General features: G+C 37.3%; 1 protein-coding gene across 9 annotated transcripts in view; it reads left to right on the top strand.

The window, feature by feature from the left end:
- The window catches only part of LOC115258575 (ethanolaminephosphotransferase 1), a 57455-nt gene that overhangs the window by 18472 nt on the left and 25339 nt on the right, over positions 1 to 13644 (top strand). For all 9 annotated transcript variants that reach the window (XR_003893694.2, XR_009997532.1, XM_029858782.2 and 6 more), the window contains one exon: positions 8187 to 8439. Coding sequence is in view for 7 of the 9 variants with exons in the window: in XM_029858782.2 (XP_029714642.1) it covers positions 8187 to 8439 (253 nt within the window). In the remaining 2 variants the exon portion in view is untranslated. The remainder of the gene's footprint in view (positions 1 to 8186; positions 8440 to 13644) is intronic.

A 13644-nucleotide genomic window follows, 5' to 3' on the forward strand; every position in this document is an offset into this window, starting at 1 on the left:
CGCCGCCAGCCGGAACTAGAGATTTTTGTGCGCAATCAGTATACACCACATTGTTGATGTGACAAACTGTTGAATTTTGGCAATTGGCATATACATTTTATGAAACTATGTAGACTCAGTGAGATTGATCTTACATAGTTTATTTCATAGAGTTTAGTGCCGTAGTTGGTGATGACAATGGGCCAGAGGGGCGAGATTGGGTCAATACCTTATCTGAAATATCTCATCAAATATTGCAAATATCGAACCAAAAATTTTATGGAGGCATCCTCGTAGCTGCCAGCCTGTCAAAAAATAGGTTTCCGGAGCAATCAGTTTAGTTTTGATAAATCATCAAAAAGAGCTTGAAAATAAGGCCTTTTCAAAATTCCAATTTTGAGGCTCAATGAAACATCATACTTTATGATGGATTGATACTCTTTAGAACCTCAAATTCATGTTTATCAAATAATATACACTATGTTCCATAACTATAGATCCAAACAATATTTTAGAAGAATGAATTCGAATTATATTGTTCTCCTGTTTAATTCATAATTTAGAGTATACATGAGAAAAATAATAATTTGATATTACATTTGTTCTCTGAATCTGATAAATAATCTTATATAAGTTCCCTTGTTTCATAACAATAGATCCAAGCGAGAATTCATTCTAGTTAATTTAAGCTATACAAAACATTCAACATATCAATAATAAGTAGTCTCTCTTTTGTTCTTACTAAGCTCAAACAGCCTATCCAGGATATTTTTAATTAACTTTTAGTGGATTTTATTACACGTTCCAACAACTAAACGGTTTAGATTTGGAAAACATCCGTACGGCTTATTCTATTTACACACTGCTTTTATAATCAACCCTACAAATTCTCAATTGGGTTCTGATCAGGGTAAGAAGCTGACCATTCTTTAATCTGAATAGATCTGAATAAGCTTTTAACAAAACTAAGCCATATTTGCTTGAACCGCGTGGACAAGTGTATTCATGATCTTGATAAAACGTTGTCTATTTTGTTTGACGGCATTGCTGCAAGAAACGATAGTATATATTTTTCAGGTTCAGAAGCTCGGCACATCCCTGAATGCCCGTCCATTCAAGTCGACAGAACCCTCTCCATACCATCATGCTGCCACCCTCGAGAGATTCCTTGAGAAGTAACTTGGTTATTTTCGTAAATCTCTCCAGTACGAAAAAAACATTCGGTTGATACAAGCTGAACTTCTTTTCGACCAAAAAGGTCTCCCAAAGTTTCAAATATGTCTTGAGAAACCTATCAAATAAATATTTAAACAATAACAGTTGATTCGCCGCATGCTGAAGAACCAACCTATATCGATATATCGAGATGAGCAGAATGAACTGTAATTTGTTGAACAATTTAGAGATCTTAATGAAGAACCATTTTTTTAAACTTTCGTAACTAGGAAAAACCTTCACCAAACAGATATAATTTCACCTTCTCAGAATAATTTGCACCTTTGGAACTAGGTACAGTATTAACCTGTAAAAATAGTATATTGACAAATCGTGAGAAAATCTAGAACAAAAAACATCGTGATCGAATAAAGACAGGCCCAAGTAACAATCACACTGGCGTAGCCACGGGGGGGGGGGTTTAGGGTTAAAACCCCCCCAGAGCCAAAATTTGTGGAACAAATTTTCAGTATAAAGCGCTTTGCGACGAAAAAAATTTTCGGCTGCGCCGCCATTTTAAAACTACAAATACAATTGCTCATTACTGTTTGCAAAATATAAGTGTCAAATCAAAAAAGGTATCATTGACCGTTGAAAACCCCTCCCAGAGACAATTTCTGGCTACGCCACTGAACAATCAGCATGCCTTGAAGGTTTATTCATGTTTTATACTGGTTTTATACGACCATATGAAAAAGCTAGTTGTTCTAAATTAGTTTTATGTGATACTTTTTTACTTCGCACCTTTGGCGTTCCATAAAACTATCATATAACTTCTGCTATAAACATCTTCAGTTAAAGACTTGTAAGTAGACATAAATTGGTTTTATCACTTATTATATGCCATTTCAATAAAACTTGCATTTACGATTGTTGTCGGAGATTTTTTTTGTAAACAAATACACAAAACTGTGAAGCAATGTATAAAACCAACAAAAGATTTCGTGGCCGTAACATAGACAAAAAAAATGCAGTGATAAAACCACTAGTTCTATCATGAGCTCAGTTATGACCACCTCAGGAGGGTCAGCCCTATTGGAGGAATCATCAGGAACACAGAGTTTTATCAGAAAAATATGACGCCTAGTCGGGATAATTTATGTAAATACAGAAAAATCATTACTCAATTTTATGATTTCACGTACAGCTTAAGATCAAATTAAACCATACAACACGTTTCCGTCATTTTATTTTGTCAAAAAAATTACATAATGTCTTTTAAACCCCGTTGTGTTGAAAAAACCTTTTTTGCACCCAATTCCACCGAGTAAATTAAATGCATCTAACTTCCAAATTATGCATAGTTTGTGTGGCGCACTTAGTTTTTGTCATTATCACAGTCACATTCACCACAAATTTTCCGTGGCATGTCTCCTGACACGTATTTAATAGGAAAAGAAATCTGAATTCCAGATCGACATCTTTCCAATTGATGGCTGGATAAACAATCAAGCATAATTTATTCTGACGATCGAACATGGAGAGTGAAAAATTGATAAGTCAGAAGATGTTTTTATTTAGAAGGTTGTATCGGGGATACGATAAAACTATGATACCACCCGAAGTCCTAAGCCGGTTTGCATACGAAGTCCTGTAGACCCTAATAAGACTGGGCCAACTAGCCAGAACGTGGGCTTATTGAGGCATACACGAACTCGAGAGTATTTTCAAGTCGGCATCAATGGTTTTATGTTTAGGATTTTTGAATCGCTGAAAAACTTCGATAAAATTAAAATTGTTACTTGGGGGGAGATAAAGTGATATTTACCTTCAAAGAACTGTAATCAGTTTTGTACATTTTAATGCCGCTCTCTATGCCGCCCTATAGAGGGCAGAATTAAAAAGTACAAAACTGAATACACTCATTCGAAGAGGGTATTTTGCAGAGGGTACGAAAAGTCGGTACAAGATAATATTTACCTGTAGAACATCAAGATGTGGTGTCAACTGTAGTATCTTCTTTACTCCAATCTCAACGCATGTTATTGAAATCAAATTTCAAACACGAATCCTTAAGATGACTCAAAAGTTGTGGAGCTCATTCCATTTTTATTCACTTTGATCGTGTGGACATTCTTTCAGGACTCTATAAATTGCCAACCTAGACGTCTAGTGCTACTTAGTTCTTTCTTTAAGTGGTTCAAACTTTTTAGCGAGTTTATTCCGTTTGGTACGATTAGACAGCTTCCTCGTGTTTTCTTTCTGCCGTATTGAATTGGATCTTACAAGAAAATTACAACGGCACGATGAAATCTGCTTATACGACGAGAAATTTCACGAACTGTTAAACACCTGTCTTGATGTGTCAAAATCTTTCTCATTTCAACTTCAGATATATATTTTGCACACGGCATATTATAAATTAAAGTTAACACGTAACAATACGTCCAACGCCGAAATACACCTGAGCACAGAACCTAAAACAATGCGTTGATTAGACCGTTCGCAATGCTGTTTTATTTTGTATGGCGAGTTTTAAAATTTTTAAAACTCGCCATACAAAATAAAACAGCATTGCGAACGGCTTTAGGCACAACAAATGACTTACATGTATTGGATCTATAGTCATGAAACAAAGGGATTTCAGTTTTTTTTATTTATCTGTATATACACATGTGCATTAGACCTGTTCACTTTTTTTTGACCTACCCGTGTCACATCAAATTATTAATCCACATGCAAAAACAAGTCTTCAGTCCAAAATTGAGCCAAATTGATAAAGGTTTAGAGGTGTATCAAATCGATTTTGTGTTTTTTCGAGCATTTTCACGAAAATGTACTCCAATATCCAGAAAATTGCACCGAAAAGGCACAGAAAACACCGTTAAAATATAGTTAGAACAATACTCTACAACTTTGCCGAAGACACTACGGTGTTTAAATTGCTTATTTCAAAGTTATTCAACAATTTTCGTTAAAAAATCGCGAAAAAATACAATATTTTTACGGCTTTTTATGTAAAAGTCATGTAAATTTACATTGTTTTAAGTAACTAATTTAATAAGCTATTGCTCCTATGTGTTACGAACATTTCGTCCATACATCATTTTAGTGTAGGAATTCGTTTTCATTGACTAACTATCAAAAGTATGTCACGTTGATTCTAAAAATCGCATAGAGTTGCCAGCACAAAATTAAACAAAGTTACCCATGATTAAAACGTCATTACATTTCTTTGTCGCATCTGCATCGGTTTCAATTTGGTGTAGATGGTTGAGCATGAGACTGCCGATTCGAAGATTCAAGGTTCGAGCCCTGGAATAGGATTTTTTGCGTCTCGATCCAGCTATAAGTTAATAAGACTGCACTCTGCATCTCATTGCAATTTGGCATCATAGCCTTGATCATAGCCTTGTTTCGAAACCGTAGAGTGCACAGTAAGAATGAAGTTTCCGTTTATCGTGTAGTTGTGTAGCTTGTGGCTAGATAGATGCAAGTAATCTCTACAGTTGTATGATAAATTTTGCATCCAGAAGCAGTTCCATCATCGTATTGAATTGTTTTAGCTAAATTAATCGGTATCAAACAGATGTCCAATATTTCGTCCAGCAGATCTCGTCGACACGATTTCTGGTCAACAAGTAAACTAAATATCTAGCTAGTCCTGGAATGGGCTTAATTGGCAGGTCCCGATCATCATTATTTGGGAGATTGCGTGTAAGTCATGGGCCATGGTTCATGGCAGATTCATCATCCTAACTGCTACAAAGAAAGAAAAAAAGTTTATTATGTATTTGAGCTTGAACCTGGGACCTTCTGATCCGCAGGCTCGAGCCTTATCATCTGCGCCATTTCTGATACTTGAATCGAAAAACATTAGAATACGATGGCATGACGTCTTAATCATGGGTAACTTTGTTTTAATTCGTGCTGGCAACTCTACGCGATTTTTAGTATCAACGTGACATACTTTTGATAATTAGTCATTGAAAACGAATTCCAACACAAAAACGATGTATGGACGAAATGTTCGTTACACAAAGGAGAAATAGCTAATTAATTTAGTCACTTAAAATAATGTAAAATTACATGACTTTAATATTTAAAATCGTAAAAATATCGTGCTTTTTCGTGATTTTTCAACTAAAATTATTGAATAGCTTCGAAATAAGCAATTTAAACACCGTAGTATCTTCGGCAAAGTTGTAGAGTATTGTACTAACTATATCCTAACGGTATTTTCGGCACCCTTTCGGGGCAATTTTCTGGATTTATGAGTAAATTTCTGAGAAAACGGTTAAAAAACAAAAAATCGATTTGATACACCTTTAAATCTTTATCAATTTGGCTCAATTTTGGACTGAAGACTTGTTTTTGCATGTGGGATGATAATTTGATGTGTCACGGAGAATCGGAGAAAAAAAGTTTCAAAGTGAACAGGTCTAATGTGCATGAATTAAATTACATGATAGTTTGTGTAAGGCACATGAGTAATCATAATGGCGTAGTGCATAAAATAATCAGTTGCACTTTGAATAAATAGCAAATAAATATTAGTTGGATCTATAGTTATGGAACAGAGTGTATTATTGGTAAGTAGTATCAACCTTGGCCAAAACTTTATTAACTTGTTTTATTGTCAATGCGGAACAACTTCGGTTCCTTCGAAGGGGTGAAAAGGGATCAATTTTTATACACTTTAGTTTTCAGGAAAATTGTAGAACTCTAAATATTTTTTCATCTTTTGAAACCAAAGTAATGCATGCAACCAAAGATCACATTCCACAGGTCAAACGAGTTTTTCATGCAAAGATGCAAAAGTTATTGAACAATAAATGTGGAAGTAAGTATGCATTTTTGACCCATTCTCACCCCCTACGATATGGTATGCCAAATTGAAGAATACATTTGAACTGTATGTTATAACACAAGTATAAAGATACACCGAATTCAAAGAGCCGTAGAGAGGTTTCAGGCGAGTCACAGAGATGTTTGAGAACGGTTTAAAGGTGTAAACGGTGTGTGTTTTAGCAGGTTTTATGAGGCTTCAGGAGGTGGCTCCAAGGGTTATAATGCCGTGTTTCAGAAGGATGTCAGTAGGTTTTCATAGCGTTTTAGCGTGTTGCATGGACGTTAACAGACGTTTATGGAGACCTTTTTAGGGAAGACAGGTTTTAGAAAGGATTGAACGCATTTCTGTGGGTTTCAGGTGCTTCAAAGCGACTCAGAAACTTTCAGTGGTTGGCACAAGTATGGTACAAGTATGGTTGTGGTTTTCAGTATTATTCAATAAATCATTGTGATTGCAAATTTTAATATATGAACTCTACACTGCGTGTATTCTTTCTTTTTTACGTTTCGGTCCCGTGTAAAAAAGTTCGAATAAGAGGTTACTTCATAGAACTAAACAACTTACTAGAGGTTCCACTGTAGGCTTATTTGCAGCTTCATTTTTAGATCGTTGTCTGAACTACAACAATACAATCTTGTTTTTAGTTGGTATTGTAAACATACCTTATATTAAATAAATACACGCTGTATTTAAAACTTCACTCTATTTAGAACCAGTGTTGGTAAACTCACACTCAAAGCACACTCATGAACCGCTCCTGCGTGAGCAAACTCGCGCGCGATTCTGAATCGTTTTCTCACGCGCGAGTTTTTCATGCAAAATCTCGCTCTCACGAGTCAAGCGCCGAAATCTCATTTGCTTATAAAACGAATTTAAATCAATTTGAACGGCATTCAATGTTGTTGTACGCTAGGTATACTTTTGTTCTATCAAGAAATTTTAAAAACTTCGATGTAAATAATAACAATACCAAGAAATAAAGCAGTGAGTTAAATCATGAGTTAACTCATCCATGCTTTTTCGGCGGCGAGTTTGGCGAGTCAAGAATCGTGCGTTAAACAACTCAACCATGAGATTTGAGAATTTGAGTTTTTACCAACACTGTTTAGAACTTGTCTTCTGAATCTTTTTGGTAAACTGACAATTTGGGCTTCCTCGCCAAAATGATCGAGATACCAAGATGAACTTCTAGCATCGTACCAAGGAATCTTAAGCAGCTTGCAGGCTACTTAAAAGGCAAACAGTTAATGTATTTGAACCTTATGTGCGAAGTCCGATCAAATTCAGTATGAGCCTTTTAATCAGCTTGAAAGCTGCTAAACATGCTTCTCAAAATTTTGAGTATTCTGAAGTTGCTCGTGAGACTTTGTATTCCTACTTGGATGTATGTATATTTTGACATGGGAAGCGGAGCTTTTGATTACACTAGTTTACAAAATAAAACGAAAGTCATGAACTTCTGTCTACGACCAGAATTTTTGGAGCCCAATTTAGTGCTGATTTCGAAACCGAACTTCAAAAAAATTTAAGTAGAACAGTTTTTGAGTTTTAGCTCAATATCGAGTTTTACAACTTTTCAAAATATGTACTTTACTAAAATTCAAATATATTGCGTTTTGTTCAACCAATTTTAAATCTTTTTCCATAAATCAAAAGCTGAATACAATACCGTTCGATCATCTGAATACAGGTGTAGCGTCAGATTGATGAAATTCGAGTTATTGGCGTGTTTTAGGGACAATCTCCTTAATCGGAGCATTGATTGCGGAGAATGAGATGTTTGAAGTGAGCGACATTGCTTAAAAATAGAACAAAAATCGATTTCAAATCATCAACCTTCTATGGAAAGTCGAAAAAAATTCCGCTCTACTGTAATTTTTTTCCTTCGCGTTTTCGAACTCCGGGCATGATTCTACACCAAAAATGATCATCAGCTTACCGAGTTCAAAAATGCTGTAAACTAGTGTTACTTGGACACATGTTTCTCTCTCACAATTCTTCGACGACATGTCGACGCGGTGCTGTTGTTCTCGCTTGTCCAGACCCGTTGACCCGCGCACATTCCATGCCGTGAACTTTCCCTTTCCGTAATCACCCAGCACGCGATAAGACTTTTTTTGCGCATTGAAGTACGTATTTACATCGATGGTGTTTCAATATTTCCGTATTGTTTTAATGTTTTTCCTCTATCTGTTTACAGTACAGCTGCGTAGACAACAGCATACTCAGCGTCCATGTGATGCACCCCTTCTGGAACTGGCTGGTGCAGTTCTTCCCGCGATGGATCGCCCCCAATTTGCTCACATTCACCGGCTTCATGCTGACGGTGGTGAACTTCTTCCTGATAGGATACTACGACTATGGCTTTACGGCGGCCACCCAGACGCCGAATCCCATACCCGGCTGGGTGTGGATAGTAGCCGGCATTAATTTATTCGTAGCGTATACATTAGGTATGTGTCAATAGTATTTAAATTATATTTTTGGCTTAAGGGGTCACCCCCTTAAGAACATGTAATTTTTTTAGGCCCATATCTCCGCCAATTTGTGTCCGATTTCAAAACCCTAGATCGATTTTTTTTTCAAAATGTTTGTATGTAAACTTAAGCTACAATTGCCAAATTTTCTAAAAAAAATAATATAAACTTAAGGCAGTGTTGCTGGAAATTGGGTCAAATTGGGTGGGAATTTAAAGATGAGGCGGTAATATAACCTGATTTCTATTAGCTTTCAACTGCTGTTTACCGAACTTAGCTAAAAAATCTAGAAAAAAAATAAGCCAAGAAGAATTAAAATTGAATGAAAGATGACAAAAATATCATCAAATCACTTTTCCATGTTTTACGAAAGTAACCCTAAACTTTTGGCTGATACATCATATTGAGGGGTGACCCCAAACTTTTAGTCGATGACATCAAGACTTAATTTACTTAATAACTTTTTTCCTAGATTTTTTAGCCAAGTTTGGAAAAAAGCAATAGGAAACTCCACTTCTTTGATCGATTCACCGTAGACTTCAAGCGTAATGTCGCCAGCAAAGCAGACGAACTACACCCCCACCGGGAACTCTAACCTCAACCCCTCATCATACATGACATTCCATAACACCGGACCCAGGATGGAACCTTGCGGGACTCCTGAGGCTATGTGAAAGCATTTCCGACCCACCTCTCCCAAGTAACAATTTTGATTTCATCGAAGTTTGTAGCGATTCAAAAACCCTAACCATAAAACCATTGATGCCGACTTGAAAATACTCTCGAGCTCCTTTATGCCTCCAAAAGTCCACGATCTGGCTAGTTGGCCCAGCCTTATTATGATCTACAGGACTTCGTATGCAAACCGGCTTAGGATTTCAGGTTGTATCATAGTTTTATAAACCTTCTAAATATAACCATATTCTGACTTGTCAAATATTTGTTTTGATTATTTTTCATTATCAATGTTCGATCGTCAGAATAAATTATGCTTGGTTATTTATCCAGCCATCAATTGGATAGATGCCGGTCTGGAATTCAGGTTTGTTTTCCCATTTTAATACGTGTCAGGAGACATGCAACGGGAAATTTGTGGTGAATGTGACTGTGATATTGTCAAAAAATAAGTGCGTCACACAAACTGAGAATTAATAGGAAGTTAAATGCATTTAATATACTCGGTGGAATTGGGCGTTAAAAAGGTTTTTTCAACATAGCGGAGTTTCGAAAACATTATGTAATTTTTCTGAAAATAATATGACGGAAACGTGTTGAATCGTTAAGTTTGATTTTTAGTGCTGTACGTGAAATCATGAAATTGAGTAATGATTTTTCTGTATTTACATAAATTATCCCGGCTAGGCGACATATTTTTCTGATAAAACTCTGCGTTCCTGATGATTTCTCCAATAGGGCTAACCCTCCTAAGCTGGTCATAACTGGGCTAATGATAGAACTAACGGTCTTATCACAGCATTTCATATGGCCACGAAATCTTTTGTTGGTTCTAAGCGTTGCCTCACAGTTTTGTTCATTTGTTTACAAAAAGAAATATCTCCGACAACAACCGCAAAAGCAAGTTTTATTGAAATGGCATATAATTAGTGATAAAACCAATTCATGACCACTTGAAAGTCTTAAAATGACGATGTTTATAGCAGAAGTTATATGATAGTTTTATGGAATGCCAAAGGTGCAAAGTAAAAAACTACCACATAAAACTAGTATAGAACAACTAGCTTTTTCACATGCTCGTATAAAACCAGGATAAAACATGAATAAATCTTCAATGCATGCTGATTGTTACTTGGGCTGTGTCATAAACTAGTACACGAATCTGAAAGTAACTTCCGAGAATCTTGTACAGGTACCAGGGTATCCCAAGACGCAGGTCCATGTGCAGGAGCGCATCGGCTGTAGCCGGCAAACTGGCACTATTGAACGCGTTGAAGCAAGCAGTCCTATTTGGTTCGATGAAGCTTGGTCATTCTTTCCACAACTGAGCCGCTGATCTGATCAGAAGATCCGGTTCACTAATGTGATGGATCCGGTTCGGATCCGATCACTGAAGTAAGCCGTTTTGCCCACCTCGCCGTTTGCTATCCCCGCAAGATCCACATCGGTGACCCTCTCCTCATCGCCAGCCCCAGTCTTCGGTTGTCCTACGAAAGAAGGCCAAGAACTAGGATCATGACGCGGAAAAAGCCCCTCGATGATCCCCTCCAACATCTTTGGAGATATGGACGGGGTATTTATCCGTCGTTCATATCGCCACCATTTTTCTGGACCCATCCAAGACCCAATTGCCGTTGTACCATGTATGCAATTGCCGGGTACCATGTATGGGTCCGCTAAATAGAAATGCACTAGAACTCCAATGGCGCTGTAGTTATTTTTCTGATTTAATGAAATTAATAACTTGAATCGTAATAATTGATTGTTTGTAAGTCCATCTTGTAAAGGATCTTTTGTTTTGGTAAACAAAATTTATTTGACACTTCCAGTACCGCCACTGACGCTGTAATGGCGTGGCAAACTAGATGTTAGTCACACGAACAGTCGCGACATTGAACTTCTGTGGCTAGTTATTCTAATGTCCGCTATGATAGCGATTTACTTTTTCCACTCGGACACCGTCTGACAAAGAATTTGCTGAGCTGTGATACAGTGGTTCAGATTCAGTTGCATCACCTGCACTGTGGTTTGTTTACTGCGGCTTGCTTGAAGGCTGGGCACCTTGGACAACCCTGTTAGGTGCCTGTTGTACACGGATTTCTCGGTTCAAATCAGACAAATGGGTGGGCTCGTGCAGCCTTGGGCCTTGTGGCCCTTCGGCACCGCATTAGGGTGGGGCTAATTAAAAAAAACGTCTCCGGGATATGATTTCCCATGTGGAAAGTGATCCACTAGTCCAGGGGTTTTCAGACCTTTTGGATCGTGGTGCACTTTTTTGAAATAAATCGCTCCATGGTGCACATGTTTATTTGGTGAAAAGAAAACAATTTCAAATTTCTAAAAAACTCGTATTTTTCGTAGCAACAATCAAACAAGATGTTTATGAATGCTGAGTGAAATCCTGAAAAGTTTCACATAAAATTCATTTCAATTTAATAGCATTTTGTTTTTTAAGGAATTAAAATGAGAAACTCGGTGAAGTCTTCTGATGACCCCTGTATGATTTTCGATAGACGTTTTCCTAAGACTTTACTGGGTATCTGAAAAAAATCCTAGCAAGACACTGGGAAGTTTCATTTTCAGAACTTTGGCATATTATTGCCAATATTTTTGATAGAGCCGGGGTCCGTGGCGTAGTTGATCACACGTTCGCTTCATATGCGGATGGTCATGGGTTTGATTCCCAGTCCCGGCACTTGCAATGTTTCGTGAGTTGCTCTTCCCCCGAGAGTGGATGGCACTGACTCTCTTCTGAGCCCCGTGGCTCAAACGGACCCGGATACTTGGACATCGGCGAACTGCCACTCATACTGGACCCCCAATCGGACTGGAAAGGAACAACGGCCATCCATCATCCTTGTGCTCATCCTTCTACCATGTATAGAGTAGAAAAGTGAAAGCAGCAGAAAGGCAACCAGTTCGATAAAGTAGAATAGAATATACATCTAGGCGCTGTACAAAATGTAAGTGCAGCTGTCAATTGAAATCGCTCTCGTAGTGCCCTTGTGGACAATAGAGCTGTAATTAGGTTAAGTGATTAAGAATAAAAAAAAATTTTTTGATAGATTCCCTCCAAGTGCTATTGTTAATGCAGTCGAAAATGCTTTGAAAGCCATAAATACGTTGTTTTTAAATTTACAGGTCAACCGATTTTTGGAGAAGTGAGAGATTCCATCTCTGGTATTAGGCAAGGCTAAGAAATATTATTAAGATTTGTTCTAAGATTTTTTAGCGAATTCATTTAAAATTCCTTGTAGGGCGCTTGTGACTACCCATTACGAGTTAAAAATATGATATTTATGAGGAGAGTTTTTGTAGACTTGTTCCATTATTCTTCGCCAATATCTGCGAGGGTGTGGGAACCATTTTCCTCTCAATCCCTTGGAGCACCTTAGCTTGGCCATGGACCCCATGTTCTAACGATTTCGAATTACTTTTTATCAAATCAATTTGAAAATGCATGAATTTCTAAATGTGTCGCTGTGCACTTGTCATGGTTACGTGATGCTCCAAGTGATCTGAAAACCCCTGCACCAGTTGAAATAAGTGGGCTGTACAAGAATGAGCGATTTCGGTTGATAAGGACTGTTCATTAAAGAAAGTGGACACCTGTTTTTCAATAGAAAATGTGTATTTTCGAACAAATTCATAATTTTATTTTTTATAAATGACAATCAACATACATGTGGCCAAATTCACGTGAGTTTGAACATTTACTTCGCTTTTCGGAAGAACGCTCGGACTTTCCTCTTGACAGCTCCAATTAGATTCTGCACAACTTTCTCCGTAACTTTTCGTTGTGCCGCAGGCCAAATTTTTTTTTGAACCAATCAACAGAGCTTAAGATGCCGCTTAATTATTGTCCAGTATCTTTCCACAGGACGCTGTTCAGAGAAGTTTTGTGGATTTTGCCATTTTTCGACAAAATCGACTTTTTCCGTATTGAGCATCTCTAGTGTAGAAGAAGCGTAATAAGCGGATGCCAGATCCACCTAAAACAAAAGAGAATCAGTATGTTTTCGGTAGATAAGTAGAAGTCGTTTTTTGATGCATTCCTTTCTGTTATTTTCACCGTTGATTGTTCCCGTTGTGAAATACGAAGAACTCTTTAAGCCACATGAACAATTGGCTTGCCACACTAAAAACTTTTTCCCAAATTTTTCAGTTCTGATGTACCCTACAGCATCCGGCACAACTGTCCCCTGCTTAGCGTTAAAAAATTGCGGTCCCGGAAGTGTGTTAGTAAGCCAATTCTCGAAACGACAACTTTTTGGAACACCATTTGTGCAGAATTAATCTGCTAGTCGCAAAGCTAATTCGACCTATCGCCCGAAATTTCTTACTTTTTCCGTTTTCTTTGAGTGTGTTGCCGAAGTGAACAATGTTTTTACACACTGAGCAAAAATTCACAATTTTTTGTTTAGTTTTAACTCTAAACTATTGGTAAACAGATGTCCACTTTCTTTAATATACAGTCCTTATTCAGGGGTAGCGCAAAGGGTTTGA

This window comes from Aedes albopictus, chromosome 2 (genome assembly GCF_035046485.1).
Source record: "Aedes albopictus strain Foshan chromosome 2, AalbF5, whole genome shotgun sequence".
NCBI lineage: Eukaryota > Metazoa > Arthropoda > Insecta > Diptera > Culicidae > Aedes > Aedes albopictus.